Source organism: Cervus elaphus, chromosome 18, assembly GCF_910594005.1.
Source record: "Cervus elaphus chromosome 18, mCerEla1.1, whole genome shotgun sequence".
Taxonomy (NCBI): Eukaryota; Metazoa; Chordata; class Mammalia; order Artiodactyla; family Cervidae; genus Cervus; species Cervus elaphus.
The window spans coordinates 56,681,977-56,701,405 of NC_057832.1; the positions used below are offsets into that span (position 1 = coordinate 56,681,977).

Below are 19,429 nucleotides of genomic sequence, written 5' to 3' on the forward strand. Positions count from 1 at the left end.
TCTGAGGCGCAATGAACCGCCACTATAAAAAAAAAAGTGAAGAAAGAAAATAAAAATACACAAAAGAGCAGGGCCACAGTTGAATCTTGGGGTCACTCCATTAATCTCTGAACTAAGATAAATACAAATATTGTCCTTTTTACTCGGGGAAAAATTTAGGCATTTTATTGGCCCTCTGGATTATTTTTAAGAAACAAAAGAATAATTTGATTACTATTTGTGAATACAGAATGTGCATCTTTGATCACATGGTAGGGAGGACTATTCTATAAATAATTCCCTTTAAGGATTCAAACAGGGAATCCTTAAAACAATTTGAAAACTTGATTCAGTACCAGAAAGTTACTTTGGATTTCCATATTTGTTCCGTGTGTTTCAGATTTAAAAATTCAAGAAAAGTAGGGATTTTTAAAGGAATCACCAGCAAGGATTTAAGGCTCCTTTCCAAAAGTTTGACTTTATAGATTTCTCTCTAGTATGTTTTCCTCCTCTTAAACATACATATAGTGATCTAAAGGTATAAAACCTAAAACATAGCTTAAATGACTAAACACTAAAAGTTCAAAGGGGAAAAAGCTTAATAATGCCTTTGTAATGAGAATGGTAAAAACATCAATTATAGATTAGGAACTGGACAGCCTTGTTTAAAATGAAGGTAACTATAAAGCCAGAAAAGCCATCCTCCTCCCTTGAGTCAGAGAATTCGTAACTTAAGGAGGAACTCCTAGTTGGAAACGAAGTAGGAAGACATTCTTTCATCAATGGGTAGACCTCTGGAAGAGGAAAAATGGTTAAACAGAAACTCACCAGAGAAACCCTGATAACGATTCACAAATTACATCAGTTTACGTCACACATTATACCCCTCCGTATTACCTTAAACAACGAGTAAGCTGGTCAATACAGAAAACATCTTTTTGCCTTTCCTCAATTCCAAAGTCAACAGTAATGACCCCACCTCCCGCTTCAGTTTTGTAAATTGTCCAGACCTTCGAGCTTCTCTCTCATTGTTCATCCCCAAGCCTCTCGGTGCCTGGCACGCAGCCGGCATTCAAAAAATCTCGGGTGAACTGAACAGAGTCGGCAGAGAAATTTCAAGCTGCTGTCCAGGGAGGGGTGAAGCCAGGCTCAGGATAAAGGACTGTTAAGTCTTCCCGCTGGACCCCAGCACCTCCTTTATTATCCCTATCATGCCTGGGGCCGTGATTTCTGGGTGACTGGGTCCCCCTCGAGGCAGCACTGCTTCCGCTTGTGCAGTCATCTCCTTCCCCTCGCACTAAAACAATACCTTGGCCTCTTGCCAAAATCTGAGCCGCAAGCGACTCTGGCTGTTTATGGCCCGGAATGGGTGCTGCGAGAGGCTTGAGGCTGCTCTGAGTGCTAGCACAGGCCCAAAGGAAGAGAAGAGGCAAAAGCTTTAAAACACTCCCTTCCTCCGCCCCCTCCTTTTTGTCCCAGACACCAAAACAAACGAGCTGATACACGTGTCCCTATGACTCTTGTTTACTATCAAGACTGCACCGTGCACGCACTTCTGGGATACGTAGTCCAACCCGTTCCTCCGACGTGCAGTCCCGGAGAGAAACATAGCCAGACCCAGACTACGAACCCACAATCCATTTCGGGGGCACTGTTTGGCTGGGGTCCCGGGAGTCTCGGCAGCAATCCAATCCGAAGCGCTCATCCTGGTGATTGACACCCCGTCTTCCCCAATAAATACAACACAAAAGTCAACACAAGCCCGCCCACCGAGACGGACCACGGTACCACCCAATAGGAAGGAGAAATGAACGAATGGCAGTGCCGCAGGCCAATAAGAAGGCGAAGGAGCGGGGCGGAGGCTCAACCCCCCGGGGGTTTGAGGGGAGGGGGAAGACGAAGCTTGAAAGACTTGGTAATGGCGACGGGTTTGGTAAGTAGGAAAGTTTCGGTGGAAGACTAAGAGCGGCGGCAGGAGCAGTAACGCGCCCCGGGGAGGCCGGCGTCAGTTGGAAAGGGGATACGCGAGTTGCTGGTGGTGTTGTCGCGGCCGGGGCGGCCCGCGCCGGGGCAACTTCTACTCCGCGGCGGGTTTGTTGTCTTTCTGTTCGGGAAGGGGTGGGGGCGGGGAAGGGAGGGGCAGGATCCCGAGGGTATCTGGCGGCCGGGTGAACTCGGGTCGGCTCTCCTCTTCCTGACGGCGGGGGCAGTTAACCGTCCGTTACCGGCCTGCGGCGAACCCACCGGACTGGCGCTTCCCGCGAGCTCACCTGGGCTTCGCGTTGGCGCGGTCCGTGGGGGTCTTGGGGCGGGGGCTGGGAGGCGTCTGCGAGGACGGCGCTCTGGGCCGGGTGGCGCGGTGGGTGGCCGCGCTGGGTGAGGAGATGGGGCGGGCCTGAGCGGGGGGAAGGGGGCCGACGCGACTCTGGGGCTGCCCAGGAAAGTTTGACTTCAACTCCCCGCGAGTGGGCGGAGGGTCGGAGGTTGGCCCGGGGTGGGCGCCCGGCCGCGGGTGGAGGACTCCTGTGAGGCGCCGCCTCTTCGGGGGCCGAGAGGGGCTCTGGCCGAACTGAGAAGCTCGCGGAGCCCTTGGGCCCCGGGGCTCATTGTTACGCAGTTCGAATGAATGGACTCCTTGGCGCCTGCGCGGTGGAGTTGAGCCGAGGGGAAAAACAAGCCTGGAGTCCAGGCTGCGGTCACATGATGGGGGGAGGGGAGGGGAACGCGATGAATGGCGAAAGAGGGTGGGGGATGGACTTGGCGTGAACCGGGAGGCACTGCCTCTGTGTGACCGAGATCGGGGCTTGGCAGGCGGTTTCAGTCTCCGCCTTCCAACCTATGCTGCTGCCCCAGGCGGATTAAAACAAAAAAGACAACTAGCGAAATCGACTGTCGGGGCCGGGTTTTTGTAGTTCCTTCAAACGCTGCCTGTTGTCTAGGGGAGTTCGCTCGCCGCCGTGCATTCTTTTGAACACATCACCTAGAGTGAATTCTTTAGTAGGAGTTTTCAGCAAGAATCTTTTGTAAAGGGAGCTCTGACTGCGGGGAAACACTCGAGAGTCTTTAATTCTGGGAGCCAATGATGCTAAAGGGAGGAGGTTAAAAGTCAGTTGTGTATATACCAGGAAGTGTTGGAGTCCTACCAGCAATTCCGACTGAGTGTATAGATTTATTTCCCTCTAACTAGCAGTAACAGGTGATTCCCTAACAATGATTTAGTGAAATTAAAGTTACTTTTGGATAATTAGAATAGTTGTAACATTTGTAAATATTGTTCTATTTCATTCTATTGATAATGATCTACATTTGTGATGTACTGCTAGTTCTTTCAGTCTCTGCTTTTTGTTGTTACTGTTTCTGCTGTTTTCCGATTTAACTTGCTGAGTACTAGGGTCAACTGTTGAATTTCCACGATTGAACTACTCAGTTCTTGCTGAGTAGGTAATAGTTGACAAAGTTTTAAGGAAATTTGAATTATATTCAAAAGAATTCAATACACCCAATGTATTTTAGAGCTGTTTTATACTTTTGAGAAAGCCAAAACAAAACAGTTAAATTCTAAATTGACAGTACATTATTTATAGAGTGAAATTTTTATTTCACTTCCTGGTTTCCATTTTACTTAGTTTTATAAGCGCATTTACTTATTAAAAAATTCAAAGATTTTATTTATTTGGCTCCCTGGCCAGGCCAACCAAGGATCAAACCCTTGCCCCTTGCAGAGAAAGTGCGGAGCTGGAACCACTGATCCCCCAGTTACCTTTTTCAACTTAGAAAAATCTTCCCCTTAGTTCAAAGTTACCTTCTCCCGGGATTTCCCACAATTTTCCATGTTTCACAATGCCTGCTTCTCAGACTTCAAAAATGGTACTAACACTTTAAGAGTTGTTTCCTCCACTGTATTTTAATTTTTTCGGACCGTTTCCTCACTAACCAAATGACCAGTGATGTAGGCAAATAACCTGGGCTTTATGAGGGAGGAGCTAGCTGGTCTCCTGTATTTCTGTTTGAAATGAAAATATTAGTACTTTTTTTTTCTGCCGTAAATTATCTTAAGTTAGTACCATGTTAATGAAACGATGCCAGGTATTTTACATGTATTATCTTTTAAGTATGAAAGTGAATATTTACCTGGAATGAGAAAATAAATCACACCAGATATTTTTAAGTTGACAAATACTTTATATATCACAAAATTCAGGAAAAATGATATTCTTTTATATTCTTGTTTGTGCCTAACTCATCAACAGTAATCACATACCTTCATATTTTGACCTGCATTTACTTTGGTATTTCATATCATAGTTTAAACTGTCATTTTCTGTAAATAGAAAAAATAATTTTCTTCTCTAACGTTACTGGTAGTTTAGAGAAGCTTTTCTCACAGGGTGTTACACGTGAGGTGAAGATTCCCGTGTTTCACAGTGACTTGTCTGCGTACTGTTTGCACTGACGGCGCTCTTCAGCAGGTTTACAGACGGCTTTAGTGGTGTGTGCGGTGTTCTCTCCTTCAGGTGGCAGTATTTTGTGTCAGATCAGCAGAAAACGAATAAGAACGTCTATAGATGTATTTAGCACTGGGCAGCAGTGACTGAGGAGAAGGCATTGGCAACCCACTCCAGTGTTCTTGCCTGGAGAATCCCAGGGACTGGGGAGCCTGGGGGGCTGCCGTCTATGGGGTTGCACAGAGCCAGACACAACTGAAGCGACTTAGCAGCAGCAGTGACTGATAAGTTAGGGGAATGCTTTGGAACCATTAAGAGGGTGTGTCACGTAGTGTCTTCAATACTTCGGATAATTATGATATAGGTAGATACAGGTAGACAGGTAGACTGGTCCCATTTTACAAAAAAGAAAACCGAGGCATAGAAGTTAAATGGTTCATAGTCATATAGCTTTTCTAAACTACTACCAGTAACTGTAAAATATTCAAGCAATTAGAGAAGAAAATCATTTTTTCTATTTTATATATAGAAATGACAGTAAGTGATACTCTACAATAACATTTTATGGAAAGAATACCACCCACTATTGGGATGTGCTTTTTTTTCCCCCCTATTAACATCACGGCAAACTACAGTTGTAGAAATCTCTCTGAAAGAACTGCATAGAGGCCCTCAACTGCTTTTGGTGTAGTTTGTGTTTAATCTAGTTTGTTATGGAGGTTCATTTTAGCTTGCAATTGCGTAAAGTAAATAAAGTCACTCAGTCGTGTCCGACTCTTTGCGACCCCATGGACTGTAGCCTGCCAGGCTCCTCTGTCCATGGGATTTTCCAGGCAAGAATACTGGAGTGGGTTGCCATTTCCTTCTCCAGGGGATCTTTGTGACCCAGGGATTGAACCCAGGTCTCCAGCATTACAGACAGACACTTTACCGTCTGAGCCACCAGGTAATACATTTTAAATACCACCTCAGTTTCTCCTGTTAGAGATGTAACACAATTGCAAATTAAACTTTCTTCACCTCCTTCCCCCAAACAGTTGGCGCTTCATACAGAAGTCCTTCGGGATTATGGGAGGCCCAGAGAAGATCCTTTTCCTTTTTCCAAAATGAGGATGAAAAGATAAAGATTCAGGGAAGGACAGGCACTTGAATGTAATTGAAATTAGATGTCTAATCTGTGTTGGTCTATATCTTTTGTCCTTTTTCTCATTTTGGGGGGTGGGAGGGGGGCAGGAAAAATGGTCTGATTGAATCATCAGAGCCCTGTTTTCCTCATCCAGAATATTACTGTTTTGAGGGGGTTACACCGCACACCATGTGAGATCTTAGTTCCCCGACCAGGCGTTGAACCCTTGCCCCCTGCAGTGGGAGCACAGAAGTCTTAACCACTGGATTGCCAGGGAAGTCCCTCCTCATCCAGAACAGTACTTTGTTCTGAGCTTTATATGATTTGAAGTTTATACAAAATTAGATGAAGTATGTGGAAATGCTTGGCAAATAGCAGGTAGGCATTTTATAAAACCTAATTTCCTTTTTCATTCACTGAAACTCGGTTATTTCTAGTCATCTCTTCTTTTCCTTTTATTGAGATTTTGTGGATATTTACTTCTGAAAGTTTGCAAAACAGATGGAATAGGGGTGTCTCATCTCCACCCAGTAAAAATTTGTAACATTGACCGTGACATTTCAGAGTACAACTGCTGGAGAATTTTAGTCTTTTTGAAAATCACTAGTCTAGTGAGAATTGACATGTGCAGAGATAACTAAAATACAGTATGTGAAGTCGCTCAGTCGTGTCCGACTCTTTGCGACCCCATGGACAGTAGCCTGCACCAGGCTTCTCCGTCCATGAGACTTTCTAGGCAAGAGTACTGGAGTGGGCTGCCATTTCCTTCTCCAGGGAATCTTCCCAACCCAGGGATCAAACCCAGGTCTCCCGCATTGTAGACAGACGCTTTACCGTCTAAGCCACCAGTGAAACCCTAAAACACAGTATGAGCTATGTCAAATCCTACAATACCAAAGCAGTATACAATAGCATGAATGAACAATAGTGTTAGCTCTACCAGGAAAAAGTTGAAAGAGAAGCTTGTTTCTCAAAATGAATGTTTTAATTGGTGTGATGTGAGGAGTTATTTTGAATATGGATTCTCTGGTGTTCCTTTACTGTATCAGAGGCTTTGTTTCTCCCAAATAGTTTGCCAAAAACAGGCAAAAAACTTACATTTGGTTTGAATTTTGATTTTGTGTGTGTTTTTTTTTTCCTCGAAATAGCTCTTGTGAAATCAGTAGAGGTACCTTGAGATTAAGCGACCTACCTCAGATTACCTTTTTCTCTTTTTTTTTTAAAGAGAAAATGGTCTGATCTTCAAGTCTGTTGCTCCTGTTTACCGTACAGGTTTAGAGAAGGAGAATCTCCATCTCAAGACCAAACTTTTGATAGCCTTGAGCAATAAGAGGTACAAACAGTGAGAGGTACAAACACAAAGAACTCAAGTTCAACAGATATATGTTTGATACTTTTGTTGTTTTGAAACCAAAATGTTTTTTCCAACTTCATTTAAGGTGTGTTGTGATGGGATGTTGGTAGATTACTAAGAGTGCTGAAGAGATGCTAGAAGTTGCAAGATGTGAGTGCCCTGTGAATGGTAACTGGGCACTTGGGACCTGCTGAGGGAGAGAACAGACCTAGCTGGGAAGAGTTCTGCAGGCAGTGGGACACAGCAGACTAACTGCAGCTCTGCTGAGGAGGTGTACATGTCCAGTGCAACTCTGGGAAAAAGAAATTTTTCATGTTTGAGGTGGCAGCTTGGACTGATTTATGCTGATCACGTCTGTGTGTGAAACATGTCCAGTAGATGTTCATATGAAATTTGAGTCATTAAATTAAATCGTGTCATGTATCCTTAGGATGTCAGAAAGTTTTCTATGGAAAGGGTTAAAATCAGCTAAACTTAATATTAGCTGTGCCAAGAACCCACATAGAATAACTAGTTCTTTCTTGTTGGGGCATTACTAAATGAGGAATCTGCACTGATAGTACCAATTACTTATTTCATGGGGTAGGGGGAGCGCCTTGCTGCTTTTCTGGAGGGAACTTTCACTGGGGGGCCATACTTCGCCTGGTTTTTTTTTTGGGGTGGGGGGTGGCCTTGCCCTATGGCTTGTGGGATCTTAGTTCCCTGACCAGGGATTGAACCCATGGTCCCTGCAGTGGAAGCATTGTCTTAACCACTGGACCACCAGGGAAGTCCCTCATGAGGACTCTTGCAAAGGAAGCTGGGAGTGAGTAGCATAGACAGAAATTGGGAATGTGAATATATTATGCTCTCAAAACACTCTCCCTTAAATATTTATTATAGATGTTCTTGCATACTCATTGTGTTTCAGTATGATTTTTTAAAATAGACAAAAAATGTTTGAAGTATAGTTCTGATTATGTTAGACTTCTGTTCAAAAATTTGCAGTGGTTCCCATTGTTTGCTAGTCACTATGATAATACTGGCCACTCTACATTGAGAGTTTGCTCTTTTAGGTACCATTATAAGCTTTTGACATTTATGAGCTCACTGAGTTTTTACAACCTATGTAGGTGCTTTTATTATTTCTATTTTATGAACAGGGCATGAAGATTTTAAATAAATTGTCTAGGGCACATAGCTGGCAAATAGCAAATAAATAAACTCAGGAGCCTAGTTTCAAAAAAACAAAAAAAAAGCGGCAAACCAGTTTTCCTAAACTAGAATTGAAGATTCTGACCCCAGTCTACCTTCCAGCCTTATTATTGACAACCAGGAGATATCCTAGCCTCTGTCTTCTATGTTCTTCTGATTTTATCCAGTACTTTGCTAATTCTGAGTTTGCTCATGTGAGTTTCTCTCACTAGGAGCCTCCCTTCCTTCCTTTTTTACCCATTCATAGCCAAGCCCTGGCTCCATAGAACTGCAGTCGTTTGCTTCTGTCTTTCTACTCAAGTGTAGGTTCCATGAGATTCATGATAAACTGTTCATCATTGAGTTTCAACATTATACCTAGTAGAGTGCCTTGTACATAATATGTATTAAGTGACTGAATATATTATACATATATACACACACATACACACATATGTTTAGATAAAAAAGGAATATGGCAATCATTTTTAGCCTGCTGGTTCTCCCACTGCACCAGGAGTTTGTTTGAATGAAAACAGGTAAAAACCAGTGCACAGGATTGTATCTCAGTTCAAATAAATCACATGCTCTGGAAGGCAGGGCCTGGGCATCATTGGTTTGAAGCAGACATGGTCCTGTGTGCCACCAGGGTTGCAGATCACAGATCAAGCTAAGTTTGCTGAGCTTTTGCAATGAGAAAGTGGAGGCTCAGAATCAGGATTTGGCCACGTATGCTTGAGAACTCAATTTGCGTTATTAGCCACATCTCTTGTGGCCACCAATTTTGTAGGAAGCTGTTTGTTATACACTAGCATATTTGCTGTAATTATATAAGACTGTGATTATTACATAATAGATTGTACTTAACTTAAAAGTGTTCATTTCTTGGGAATGCCTCAGACATCTTTTAGATAAACTGTTATTTGCTTAATGGTATGATCTGTGACTTTTACTGAGATGTGTTGGATAATTTATCATATTTTGCAGGGAGGAAATTACCAAACTGAATAGCTAGCTGTCTGGCTCCTATTGTTAATTATTTTCAGTGACTGTTCTGTTTAGGACATTAAGTATCCAAAGTATGCGTAATATTGCCCTATGTCAGTCTAGGGATAAAAATTTTTTAAAGATCATTTTACTTTTTTTTTGCTCAGTTTGTTTCATCTTTACAACTGCTCTGGGAAGAAGAGAGAATAGGTGACATGAGCCCTGTTTCCATATGGAGATACTGAATTAGTGAGAAGCTCAGTCATTTAGGTCATAGATTTAGTAAGTGATCAAGCTGGAATCAAACCCATGTTTCCTTACACCTAACCCAGTGCCCTCTTCACTACTCCATAGTATGTCTTACAGTTTATATTGTGTAAGGCTCCAAGTGTCCAGGAAATGAGTCATATTTGAGGAGTACAGGCAGCAAGCTGAAATAAAACACTGGAAATAAAGTAAGGCAATGGTCAGTTTAGCTGTATGTGTCAAAAGCCTTCAGTTCAATCGCTCATTCGTGTCCGACTCTTTGCGACCCCATGGACTGCAGCACGCCAGGCCTCCCTGTCCATCGCCAACTCCCAGAGTTTACCCAAACTCATGTCCATTGAGTCGGTGATGCCATCCAGCCATCTCATCCTCTGTCATCCCCTTCTCCTCCAGCCTTCAATCTTTCCCAGCATCAGGGTCTTTTCAAATGAGTCAGCTCTTCGCATCAGGTGGCCAAAGTATTGGGAGTTTCAGCTTTAGCATCAGTCCTTCCAGTGAACACCCAGAACTTCCTTGCAGTCCAAGGAACTCTCAAGAGTCTTCTCTAACACCACAGTTCAAAAGCATCCATTCTTCAGAGCTCAGCTTTCTTTATAGTCCAACTCTTACATCCATACATGACTACTGGACAAACCAAAGCCTAGACTAGACGGACCTTTGTTGGCGAAGTAATGTCTCTGCTTTTTAATATACTGTCTAGGTTTGTCATAACTTTCCTTCCAAGGAGTAAGCCTTAGAAGATGTTTAATTGCCATCCAACCACTAATCTGTCTCCTGGAAGTCTAAAGAAATAACCAGATGTAAACAAATACTTAAAAAAAAAGAATGTATAAAGTAAGAGTGAAGAAACTGGGAACATGTTTAGTAGGAGGAGGGATCAGTAAATTTTAGTAATTCCTGTGATTATACATAATTTTTAAAAATAGATCTTTGAAAGAATTAATGCTTATGAACTTTATGTTAAGAAAAGGTCTCATTTATATATAATATGATGTATGAAGAAAAATAAATGATTTTGTTTAGGTAAAATGTAGATGTCTGTGTGAAAAAAAGATTGGATCGTTCGATAGTAACATCAAAATGTCCCAGTAACTTAGGTTGGTGGAATTAGAAATAATTACTATATTCCTTTCTTCTTTGCTAAGAAAAGCTTTTATCTCCCCCCCCCCCCACAGTGATCATATGTTTTATATTCAGGATAATGTTTCATAATAAAAAGAAAATTTGTGAAAAAAGCCTTTGTAGAAAAAATGTCACTGTGTGTGGGTGATTATGTCATCTCTTAGCTTTTGGTTTGAATATCTTTTCACTGCATTTTTTGATTAGCCTGGGCTATGGTACTTGACTTTTAGTTCCTGTTTTTTTTGGCCATGCCACGTGTGATTTGTGGGGTCTTAGTTCCCTGACCAGTGATCCTGGCAGTGAAAACACCGACTCCTAACACTGAACCAGCAGGGAATTCCCAACTTAATTTTTTTAAGTGACTTTTAACAGCAGTATATTTTATTGTTTTATTTTGAGGAAAAAACTATGTTATGTTAGAATTTTTGGTGTTGGTATATTTCATTAGAACTTTTAAAAATGAAATTTGGGGTAGAGCCTGAGAAATCAGGAAATCTTCTTGCTGCTGTCACTCATATTAAATAACTAATTTGATCATTGTTCAAAGGCAAGAATGTAAAAGGTATAACCACATTTTAGTTTCATAACAATTTAATTGGTAGACATAGTTGAGAAATTATTTAGGTGTATCAGTTTATATTGTTTTCTTCATTGTTTCAATTTTGTAAGCTTGAGATAATGGTATATTTACTGTTTGTTTAGCTAATTTTCCCATTATTATTATACATCTTTGTAAAAATAGTAGCCTTTTTATTTTGATTAGATTCCAAATTCTCATTAAGAAAACATTTTTATTTTTATGAGAAGTATAATATATGTCCACTTTAAGAAACTCTGTTTTACTTTATGTTTTTGTTTTGGCCATGAGATCTTAGATCCCCAACCAGAGACTGAACTTGTGACCCTGCAACGGAAGCATGGAGTTTTAACCACTGGAAGTCCCAAGAAACTCTTTCTTAAATGTTGTTTAGAGACTGTAACATTACACTTGTTCACTTTCAGAAGATGAGAAAACAAAATAGTGAACACAATTGATAGAGAAATTAGAATCTTCCAAAAAAGGTGCCAAATAGAATGGACCTTTAGTCGTCCCATGTGTAGCAGTTTTGAGGGGGATACAGATAGCAATATATGATTAAAGATACAACATTGTGATGTCTCTGATTGATTTTATACTTTCGTTATTCCAGATCACATGACTTAACTGTTTTTTCTTATATGATTTTTAAGTCGGAGCACCATAACATGGTGTGGGAAGTGAAGACAAATCAGATGCCTAATGCAGTACAGAAACTCCTGCTAGTAATGGACAAGAGAGCTTCAGGAATGAATGACTCATTGGAGTTGCTGCAGTGTAATGAAAATTTGCCATCCTCACCTGGATACAACTCTTGTGATGAACACATGGAACTTGGTAAACAAAATTAAGTTTTTAGGGATCTTCACTGAGATTCAGATTAATTTTCATGTAATTGCTAAAAAGTATGTTAAGTTTTGTACACTAGGAACTTTCAGTGTTCTCTTGTTACTGCTTGTAAAGTATTATTTAAACCAACATAACTTTCGGCTATTTATGGTTATCATACTCATTTACAAATTCAAACTCAGCTGTCTTTGTGGGTAAAGATGAGCCTTTAAACACCTTATGAAAACCTGTGGTGTGGCTTTTCAAAAGATGTTACTTTTGAAATATCCTTGTAAGCTCAGCAAATTATGCTGGCTATGCCTTTATGCCTGGTTTGTTGGTATGATGGGGGAAATTCCAGTGTACACTTGAAACTGGAGGATCAGACATTTGTAATTATCAGTACTCCAAACATGCATGATATATAGAACTGTGTAGGTTTGTTGAGATATGACTTTGAATGTTACTGCTTTGAGGTAAGTGTTGAAGAGAATAAACAGCCGATGAATGAGCTTGTCTTGCTGCCCACTTTTCATCTTGGCTTTGTCCCCATTTAACGTGCGTTTTCCCCTGATGTTCACAAAATCTGAGATGTGATTGTCCTCATTTTATAAATGATGAAATAAAGGAAGTTACATGGTAGTGTCTTTGGGAATTTGAAGATCTTAAAGGTCTTGAGAAATAACCTGTTGGCATGCTAAGGGTTTGCTGAGCTCAAAATACTTATTGAATTGTGGTTACTGTTGAGTAGGAAAGTATCATTTCAATCAAGTACTTGGTTCTCCATTGTTACATTTTAGTTGGTTTCAGAAGGAAATCAGGAACCTAGGACTCAGGAGGCCAAAAACTTCTACAGCCCCTCATGACTTCAGTTTAAAAGTAGATTCCTTAACTTGAAAGACAGAAATGAACCCTTCACTATAAATACAGAGGTGATAGTCTAAGAATGATGTTGGCAATGAGGGAAGGAAAATAGCTCCACCACCATGAGCATTACAGAGTGGAATTATCTTAAGTTGATGTACTTTGGCTTCTTTGGGAAGGGAGGGATACCTTCTAGTAGGTTTTATGAATGGATATCCTGAATAGTACTTGTCAGACATTTCTGTTTTAGTGAGTTATTCTGGGATATTCCATGAATAGGAATGAGTATGTGCTTTTACTGTGACAGTGTAGGAGAGCTCTCAAGTCTACAAGACCTTCTGGGTTTATATATTGAAGAGACCCATTGGATCCATAGAGTTTACAGGCATGTGGTTTCACAAAGGGATTTTGTTGTTTTTAAGGCCTGCAAGAGGCTTTTTTCCAGTTCAGCTTTTTAGAATTCAGTCTGCCTTACAGTGTAGTTTCGGCATGAACGAGAGTGGTCCCTGGGTACTCTTTCTGGTTTTCTTTCTTGGGTAGCTTAAAGTCTGTCATGAACTACCTTTTGAGAACATACTTTTGGAAAATAATAAATATTACTGAGTTTAGACTATCTGATTAAAAAGAAATAATCTGGTGTCGATAAAGTTGAATAAGTAGTACCTAAAAATTCCTATGATCTAAGTTTCATCTTTGAAAATTGTTGTTTTCATTTATTGTAGTAATCTTGTTTAACAGATTCAGATGTTATGAACAGTAAGTACATATATGCACCCATAAAATGCCTTTTTCCTCATTAACGTGGTAACATAAAAGTGTCTGAGTGGCATATGGAGTATTCCCAGGGGAACCTGTGAAAAACTGGGGGTGGGGAGTCAGAAAACACAAACAGAAAGTTTGTGAACAGTTGTGGTAAATACATGATTTGTATGGTGAAGTCATTAATCCATTTACATTTAAGTTTACTTTCCTGTTAGGCTTTGTTGACCCTTAAATGTATAAGATGTCATTGTTTTTTCAGTTGAAACTTGTTTATTTCAAGAAAACATTTTGAATTTACAATTATCCTCTCACAAAATTAACTAGCTAAATTTGAGGCCCTCTTTTCCAGCAGTGATTACAGTATTGTCCCCTGTATTAGTAATTTCCTTCTGATAATCTTGACTGTGCTTATTTGCAGATGATCTTCCTGAACTTCAGGCTGTTCAGAGTGATCCTACTCAATCTGCCATATACCAACTAAGTTCAGATGTGTCGCATCAAGAATACCCAAGACCATCTTGGAACCAAAATACCTCAGAAATATCAGAAAATACTTACCGTGAAAATGAAGTGGATTGGCTAACAGAACTAGCAAATATTGCCACCAGCCCACAAAGTCCACTTATGCAGTGCTCATTTTACAACAGGTGGGAACACTGGCTGTATTTTAACTGAAAACTTTGTCATTACAAAACAATTTCCTCCCTAGTTTTAAAAGTAATAATGCTGTTGATCATCTAAATAAAGATTCTTTTTATTAAAGTCCTTAAAATTAAGCTCTTTATCTTAAAATGATCAAAGAGGTATTTAACCCTGTGTCATTATTTCATACTTTGAGGATTAGATAAAAGTAATATGAGAACAGAGTCTTAAATGGTTTAAAGTCATCAAGAAATACATCAGACCAAGAATACTTAAATTTTTTGATTAGAGAAATGAAAGTTTTCTAAAGAGCCATAATTAAAATAAACATTATATTTTAAACTTAGTCAACCTTGAATTTGGTTCCTTTTGGTCTAATAAGTTTATTTTTCTTTTTCACAGTGTATGTGGCCTTACGTATATGTTTGCTGATATTGAAATCTTGAATTTCTCAAAGTAGACTCCCATTGGTAAAAAAAAACCCACTGTTTCGTATACCCAGACCAGAGTTTAAGAAAATGAGTTATTGTGCTATAAAATTATGGAATCTTCCAACTAATATTCCTAGAGAGACCTAAATGGATAATATTTTATTAATTATCCCTCAGATTATAAAGTTGACTATTTAAAAAGACATACATAAAAAGATAGTTTATAAGGAAGAGAAGTAACCCAGATTTGCACTCATGTGAGTGGGTAGACCAGGGTCCATATACAGTGATGTAGGAATAACTGAATTTTGGTAGTGTTCGTAAGTTAATGTAATTCTTTGCTAAAAAATAAACTTATTAGGTGTGGAGCCTTGGTTTTATTGCATCCCAGCAAGTTATACTGCTTTTCTTCTATTCAGCAGGATATTGGTCTTGATTAGAGCAAATTCAATTTAATTAACTTCAGTTTAAGTCCATGAAAATTTCCACAAGGATGAAAAGTTGACTTTTCAAAGTATTTCTTCCTTTATTGTCCCAGTTTTTATTTTATTAAGTAATCTTTAATAGTCAAAAAATGAAAAATTCTTTTATAATTAAAAGAAAATCCAGATTTTACTATTGGACTTCCTTTTGTTAGTTAAGATGGTAATTTTCATTTTTCACAACAAACTCAAGGCTTAATAATTCATGGAAAGCTGAGTAAAGTCCTCAGAAGAAAATTAATGTTAAAAAAATAACTAAAGGAGTAGCTCCTTAAAGGTGTAAATTCCCCACCGCATTTTCTGTGCTTCCCTTCTTCCTCGGGAACAAGACAAGGTAACGCTCTGCTGTTTTGCCTGGCTTCTAACCCCATCAGTGGTCCATGGCTATTCTCTACAACTTCCTATAGATTGTCAGACTGTTAGTTACTGAGCTTTTGGGTGTCTGAAGTTGTAACTGTAGAGTGTCAAGGGGTTGAGGACAGATGAAATTTATATTATGCTTGCATAGATAGAGGGATGAAGAGACCATGGTGTTAGTCATTCAGATATATCTAGCATGTTAATTTTTATAGAGCATTTAGGTCATACACATTTTAGAACATTACATTGTTCTCTTTTAAATGGTTATACAGAAGAACTGATAAACTTAATTTTCTTTCAAGGAAGCAGGGACAAGCTTAATGAATTTTTAACAGTTTGGCCACTCAATAAATATGTAAATGTGTAATAAAAGGAAGAAATAAAAGATGAAACATTTAAGTATTTATATTTTGAAAATTGGTTGGAGAGCATGCTAAAATACGTGAAAACTAACTTGGGTTTTTACTTAAGTGATGAAAACAAAGTATAGTTTTATATAGAGAGTAATTTCTGCAAAGGTATAATAAAAATGTTAATTAAGATTAGAAAAATCAAGAGACTAATAGATTTCTTATGGAGTAAGGGCAGAATTGGAAAGTAAGATGCCCTCGTCTTGTTAGAAAGAGGATTAGTACAGACACTGTAAACATTTTTCTGTTAAAGACCAAATCCCTAGTTGACATGGAGAATTGTCCTGATTTGGGACCTTCAGTTGAGCCTGTCTTCTCTGCTGCTTTCCAGTCTCCTGAATCGGTGCACATTAGTGCTTGCCCTTTATGGGCCTGCTGCTTATTCTTACCCCTCCCATATGTTTGTGGGGGAAGGATCTTGGTGTGTCCTTGAGAGCCCCATGTACTCTGAGGGGAGTGCTGCCTGGTAAAGAGACCTTTGACAGGAAAGAGGGGGAAGAGGTAGCTTACTTTTTAAGGTGATCCTGGAGGTTGAAGTAGCTGGCTTTATGTGTAGATGCTTTGCAAATAGGCTGCTTTCTACTATAATAAGTTTAAACATTTCAGCTTCAGGTAATTCATTGAATCTGCAGTTGGTTGGTAGCTAAAGAGTTCCGAGTTTGTCACATAGAGCTTGGAGGCCCTGTTCAGATTGAGATTTACTGACCACATCACAGTAAAACAGAAAGGGACAGACAGCCCTGCATGAGGGGACATCATCCTTCATGAAGGAAACTGTATATTTGTTTGTATTTAGTGATACAAAAATGAGTGAATAAATGAAGGAAACAGTAATTTGGAATTTAAAGTATATTATCTCATCTGAAAAAAAGTGTTTAAAATGTGTGAAGAGGGAAAGAAGTTATACAACAACATACTATAGATGAAATTTTTGTATCTTCACCAGTGTTTCCCATAGGTGTCTTACACGTAATAACACTGGTGTGGTGAATGTGAAGTTCTTTTCATCAAAAGGAAAGCCCTAGTTTAAGGACCTTTGCTTTGTAATTAAAGTGCCTGATTTATTTTAGATCATCTCCTGTACACATCATAGCTACTAGCAAAAGTTTACATTCCTACGCACGCCCTCCACCGGTGGCCTCTTCTAAGGGTGAGCCGGCCTTCCCTCATCACTGGAAGGAGCAAACACCAGTCAGACATGAAAGGGTAAGTTCATTCATGAAATTAAACTTTCATGACACTTGCACAGCAGCTGGAAAACATGAACTTTTCCCTTACGAAGAGTGTCTTCTGAAGTACATACAGATGGGAAATAGTCTGTCTCATTTTTCTGCTAGTGATCTGAGTTCGATTTTATATGTACAGCTCTAATAACTGTTAGAAAAATTCATTACTAGTAAGAAAATGCATTTAACTAAACTTCGCAAAACTTCAGAAGGCAGTTTTTTCTCCCACAGTTTAAAATAAGTAAGTTACCTACTAATAAAGTTTGAAGACACTTTAACAAAATACATTGAAAATAAAAAAGCGTGTAATACTTTTTTCCACAGGCGAACAGTGAGTCGGAATCTGGCATTTTCTGCATGTCCTCCCTCTCAGATGATGACGACTTAGGGTGGTGCAATTCCTGGCCTTCAACTGCTTGGCACTGTTTTTTGAAAGGTTAAAAAGGGGCTTGAATTCTTGAGTTTACTTGTGTAGCAAACACACTGATCACATATCTAATATTTGTGTTTTACTTCCACTTTAGGCACACGACTGTGCTTTCATAAGGGAAGCAATAAGGAATGGCAGAATGTGGAAGATTTTGCTAGAACCGAAGGCTGTGATAATGAGGACGATCTCCAGATGGGCACTCACAAGGTTGATTTAAAATTCTTTAAACTTTTCCAAGTCTTTCAAAGGGAACACAGGTTTTTTATTAATCTACAGACGTATCCTCCACTTGCTTTATGCTAACTGGCATCCTACGTTTTGGGAGGAGCTTTTGTGAATCCTCTTGGTGAGAACAACAGTGACTTGAGATCTTACCTTGATAATGAAGCTTTCTTAGATGGGAAAAAGAGTATTTCTTAGCACTTTTTACACATTGCATTTTGGGGAAAACTAAACTGGCATTAAACATAAAATGAATAAATAAACTAAAGCCTTATCTTAGGTAATCTACAAAGTGGTTAATTCCCCCATGGATAGAGAGTTGGGTTACTTTTAAAAATGACCCAATAAAATGCTGGTATTTTCTGGGTTGGTAAGCAAAGGCAGTAATGGGTAGCAGTGGATAAATACTGGTGAAACCTTTATCTTTGAAATCTTCAATTTCTTCATCTCCACTTTGGGCAGAGAAAATGGGCCTGTTAAGTGTGCTTGTTTAAAAATTCCTGTTTTGATCCTGCTGTCTGTTCTGTTGAGTCCTTGGGAAAGACAGTCTTGCTGCCTTCAGTTTTCCCTCATGCTGTAGGCACTGGATAGTAAAGTTCGATGTAGTCTTTCTCTGGCCTCTGTAGCTCTACTAAAATTGTGTCAAAGGTTACTAGCTTCATTCTAATTAGAAATCTGCTTGTTTTGCTTGTAATTTCTGCGGCATTCTGCACAGTGGATTGTCTTCTCTTGATTTGTGTAGCATGGTACTGCCCTGATTTTCCTTCTGATGTCTTGGGTTTTTTTTGCTGTTGACTTGTCTGCCCGTGATGTTGAATGTTAGATAAGGTTCTACCCCTCCTCACTCTATTTACCACTTCCTCACTGATGATAATGTTCAAAGCAATTCCTTGCAGCCCGTGGACACTGCCCTGGTCTTGGAGTCAGGAGAGCTGTGCTCGTCTTTTTCGCTCTGCCAGCAGCTATTAACATTTGCGTGACTGGCCTTGGGCAGTTTGTCTGCCCCACTGGGTGTTGGCTTCCTGTTTTGTAAGAAGGAATTGGATTGATTTTAAGTTCTTATAGCTCTAAGAATCAGAAGATTCTTTAATCTAGTTATTAGTATAACTAGTATAACCAACACTGGACTGCCTTTTTCTTCCCCTCCTTTCTTTTCCTCCTTTTAGGAGTATTATTATCTTTTCTTGATTGCCAGGTTCAAAATCTTTCTTGGTTGCTTCATTCAAAACATCAAGTTGACTATTTCCTTTCCTCCCTTCATATTCAATTGATCCATTCTATTTCCTTTAAGATTTTTTACGTTTATCACTTTCTTTCATCAGTAACTTTGACTGGATATTATAGCTAGCCATTGGCATGTCTGTCTCCTTTGTCTTCTGTGAATTTAAGGGTGGGGATCATGTGTTTTCAGAGCCTAGCACCTAGCATCTACTACACACTGAATAAATACTGGTTGAATTTAAATTTAGCCCAGTTCTGCCACCATTGTAGTTGTCAATTCAAGACTGTAGTGGGTTTCTCCTGTGAATCTTCAAATAAATTGGCCTGCTAAAGATAGCTTTTATCTGTAGTCTTTGTTATCATCATAAAATTGAGTCATTAATAAAAATACTTTCACTGACTTCCCAGTTCCTTCTCAAAGAAAAGCTTGAGCACTTTGCCAGTCTTTAAGACCCCTTTACTTACTTACTAACTGGGCCCTTCTTCGCAGCCTTATTTGCCCCAACTCTGAATTCGTCTTG

The 19,429-nt window shown here is 39.5% G+C and overlaps 1 protein-coding gene across 3 annotated transcripts in view; it reads left to right on the forward strand.

Annotated features, from left to right (window-relative positions):
* Nucleotides 1-1,826: 1,826 nt before the first annotated feature.
* Nucleotides 1,827-19,429, forward strand: part of HBP1 (HMG-box transcription factor 1) — a 29,825-nt gene continuing 12,222 nt past the window's right edge. Inside the window, exons 1-6 of one of the 3 annotated variants that reach the window (XM_043871705.1) lie at nucleotides 1,827-1,912; nucleotides 11,684-11,867; nucleotides 13,903-14,131; nucleotides 16,880-17,015; nucleotides 17,360-17,471; nucleotides 17,560-17,672. In XM_043871705.1, coding sequence (XP_043727640.1) covers nucleotides 1,898-1,912; nucleotides 11,684-11,867; nucleotides 13,903-14,131; nucleotides 16,880-17,015; nucleotides 17,360-17,471; nucleotides 17,560-17,672 — 789 coding nt within the window. In that variant the 5' untranslated portion in view covers nucleotides 1,827-1,897. The other 2 variants (XM_043871706.1, XM_043871707.1) reach the window with 2 other exon arrangements.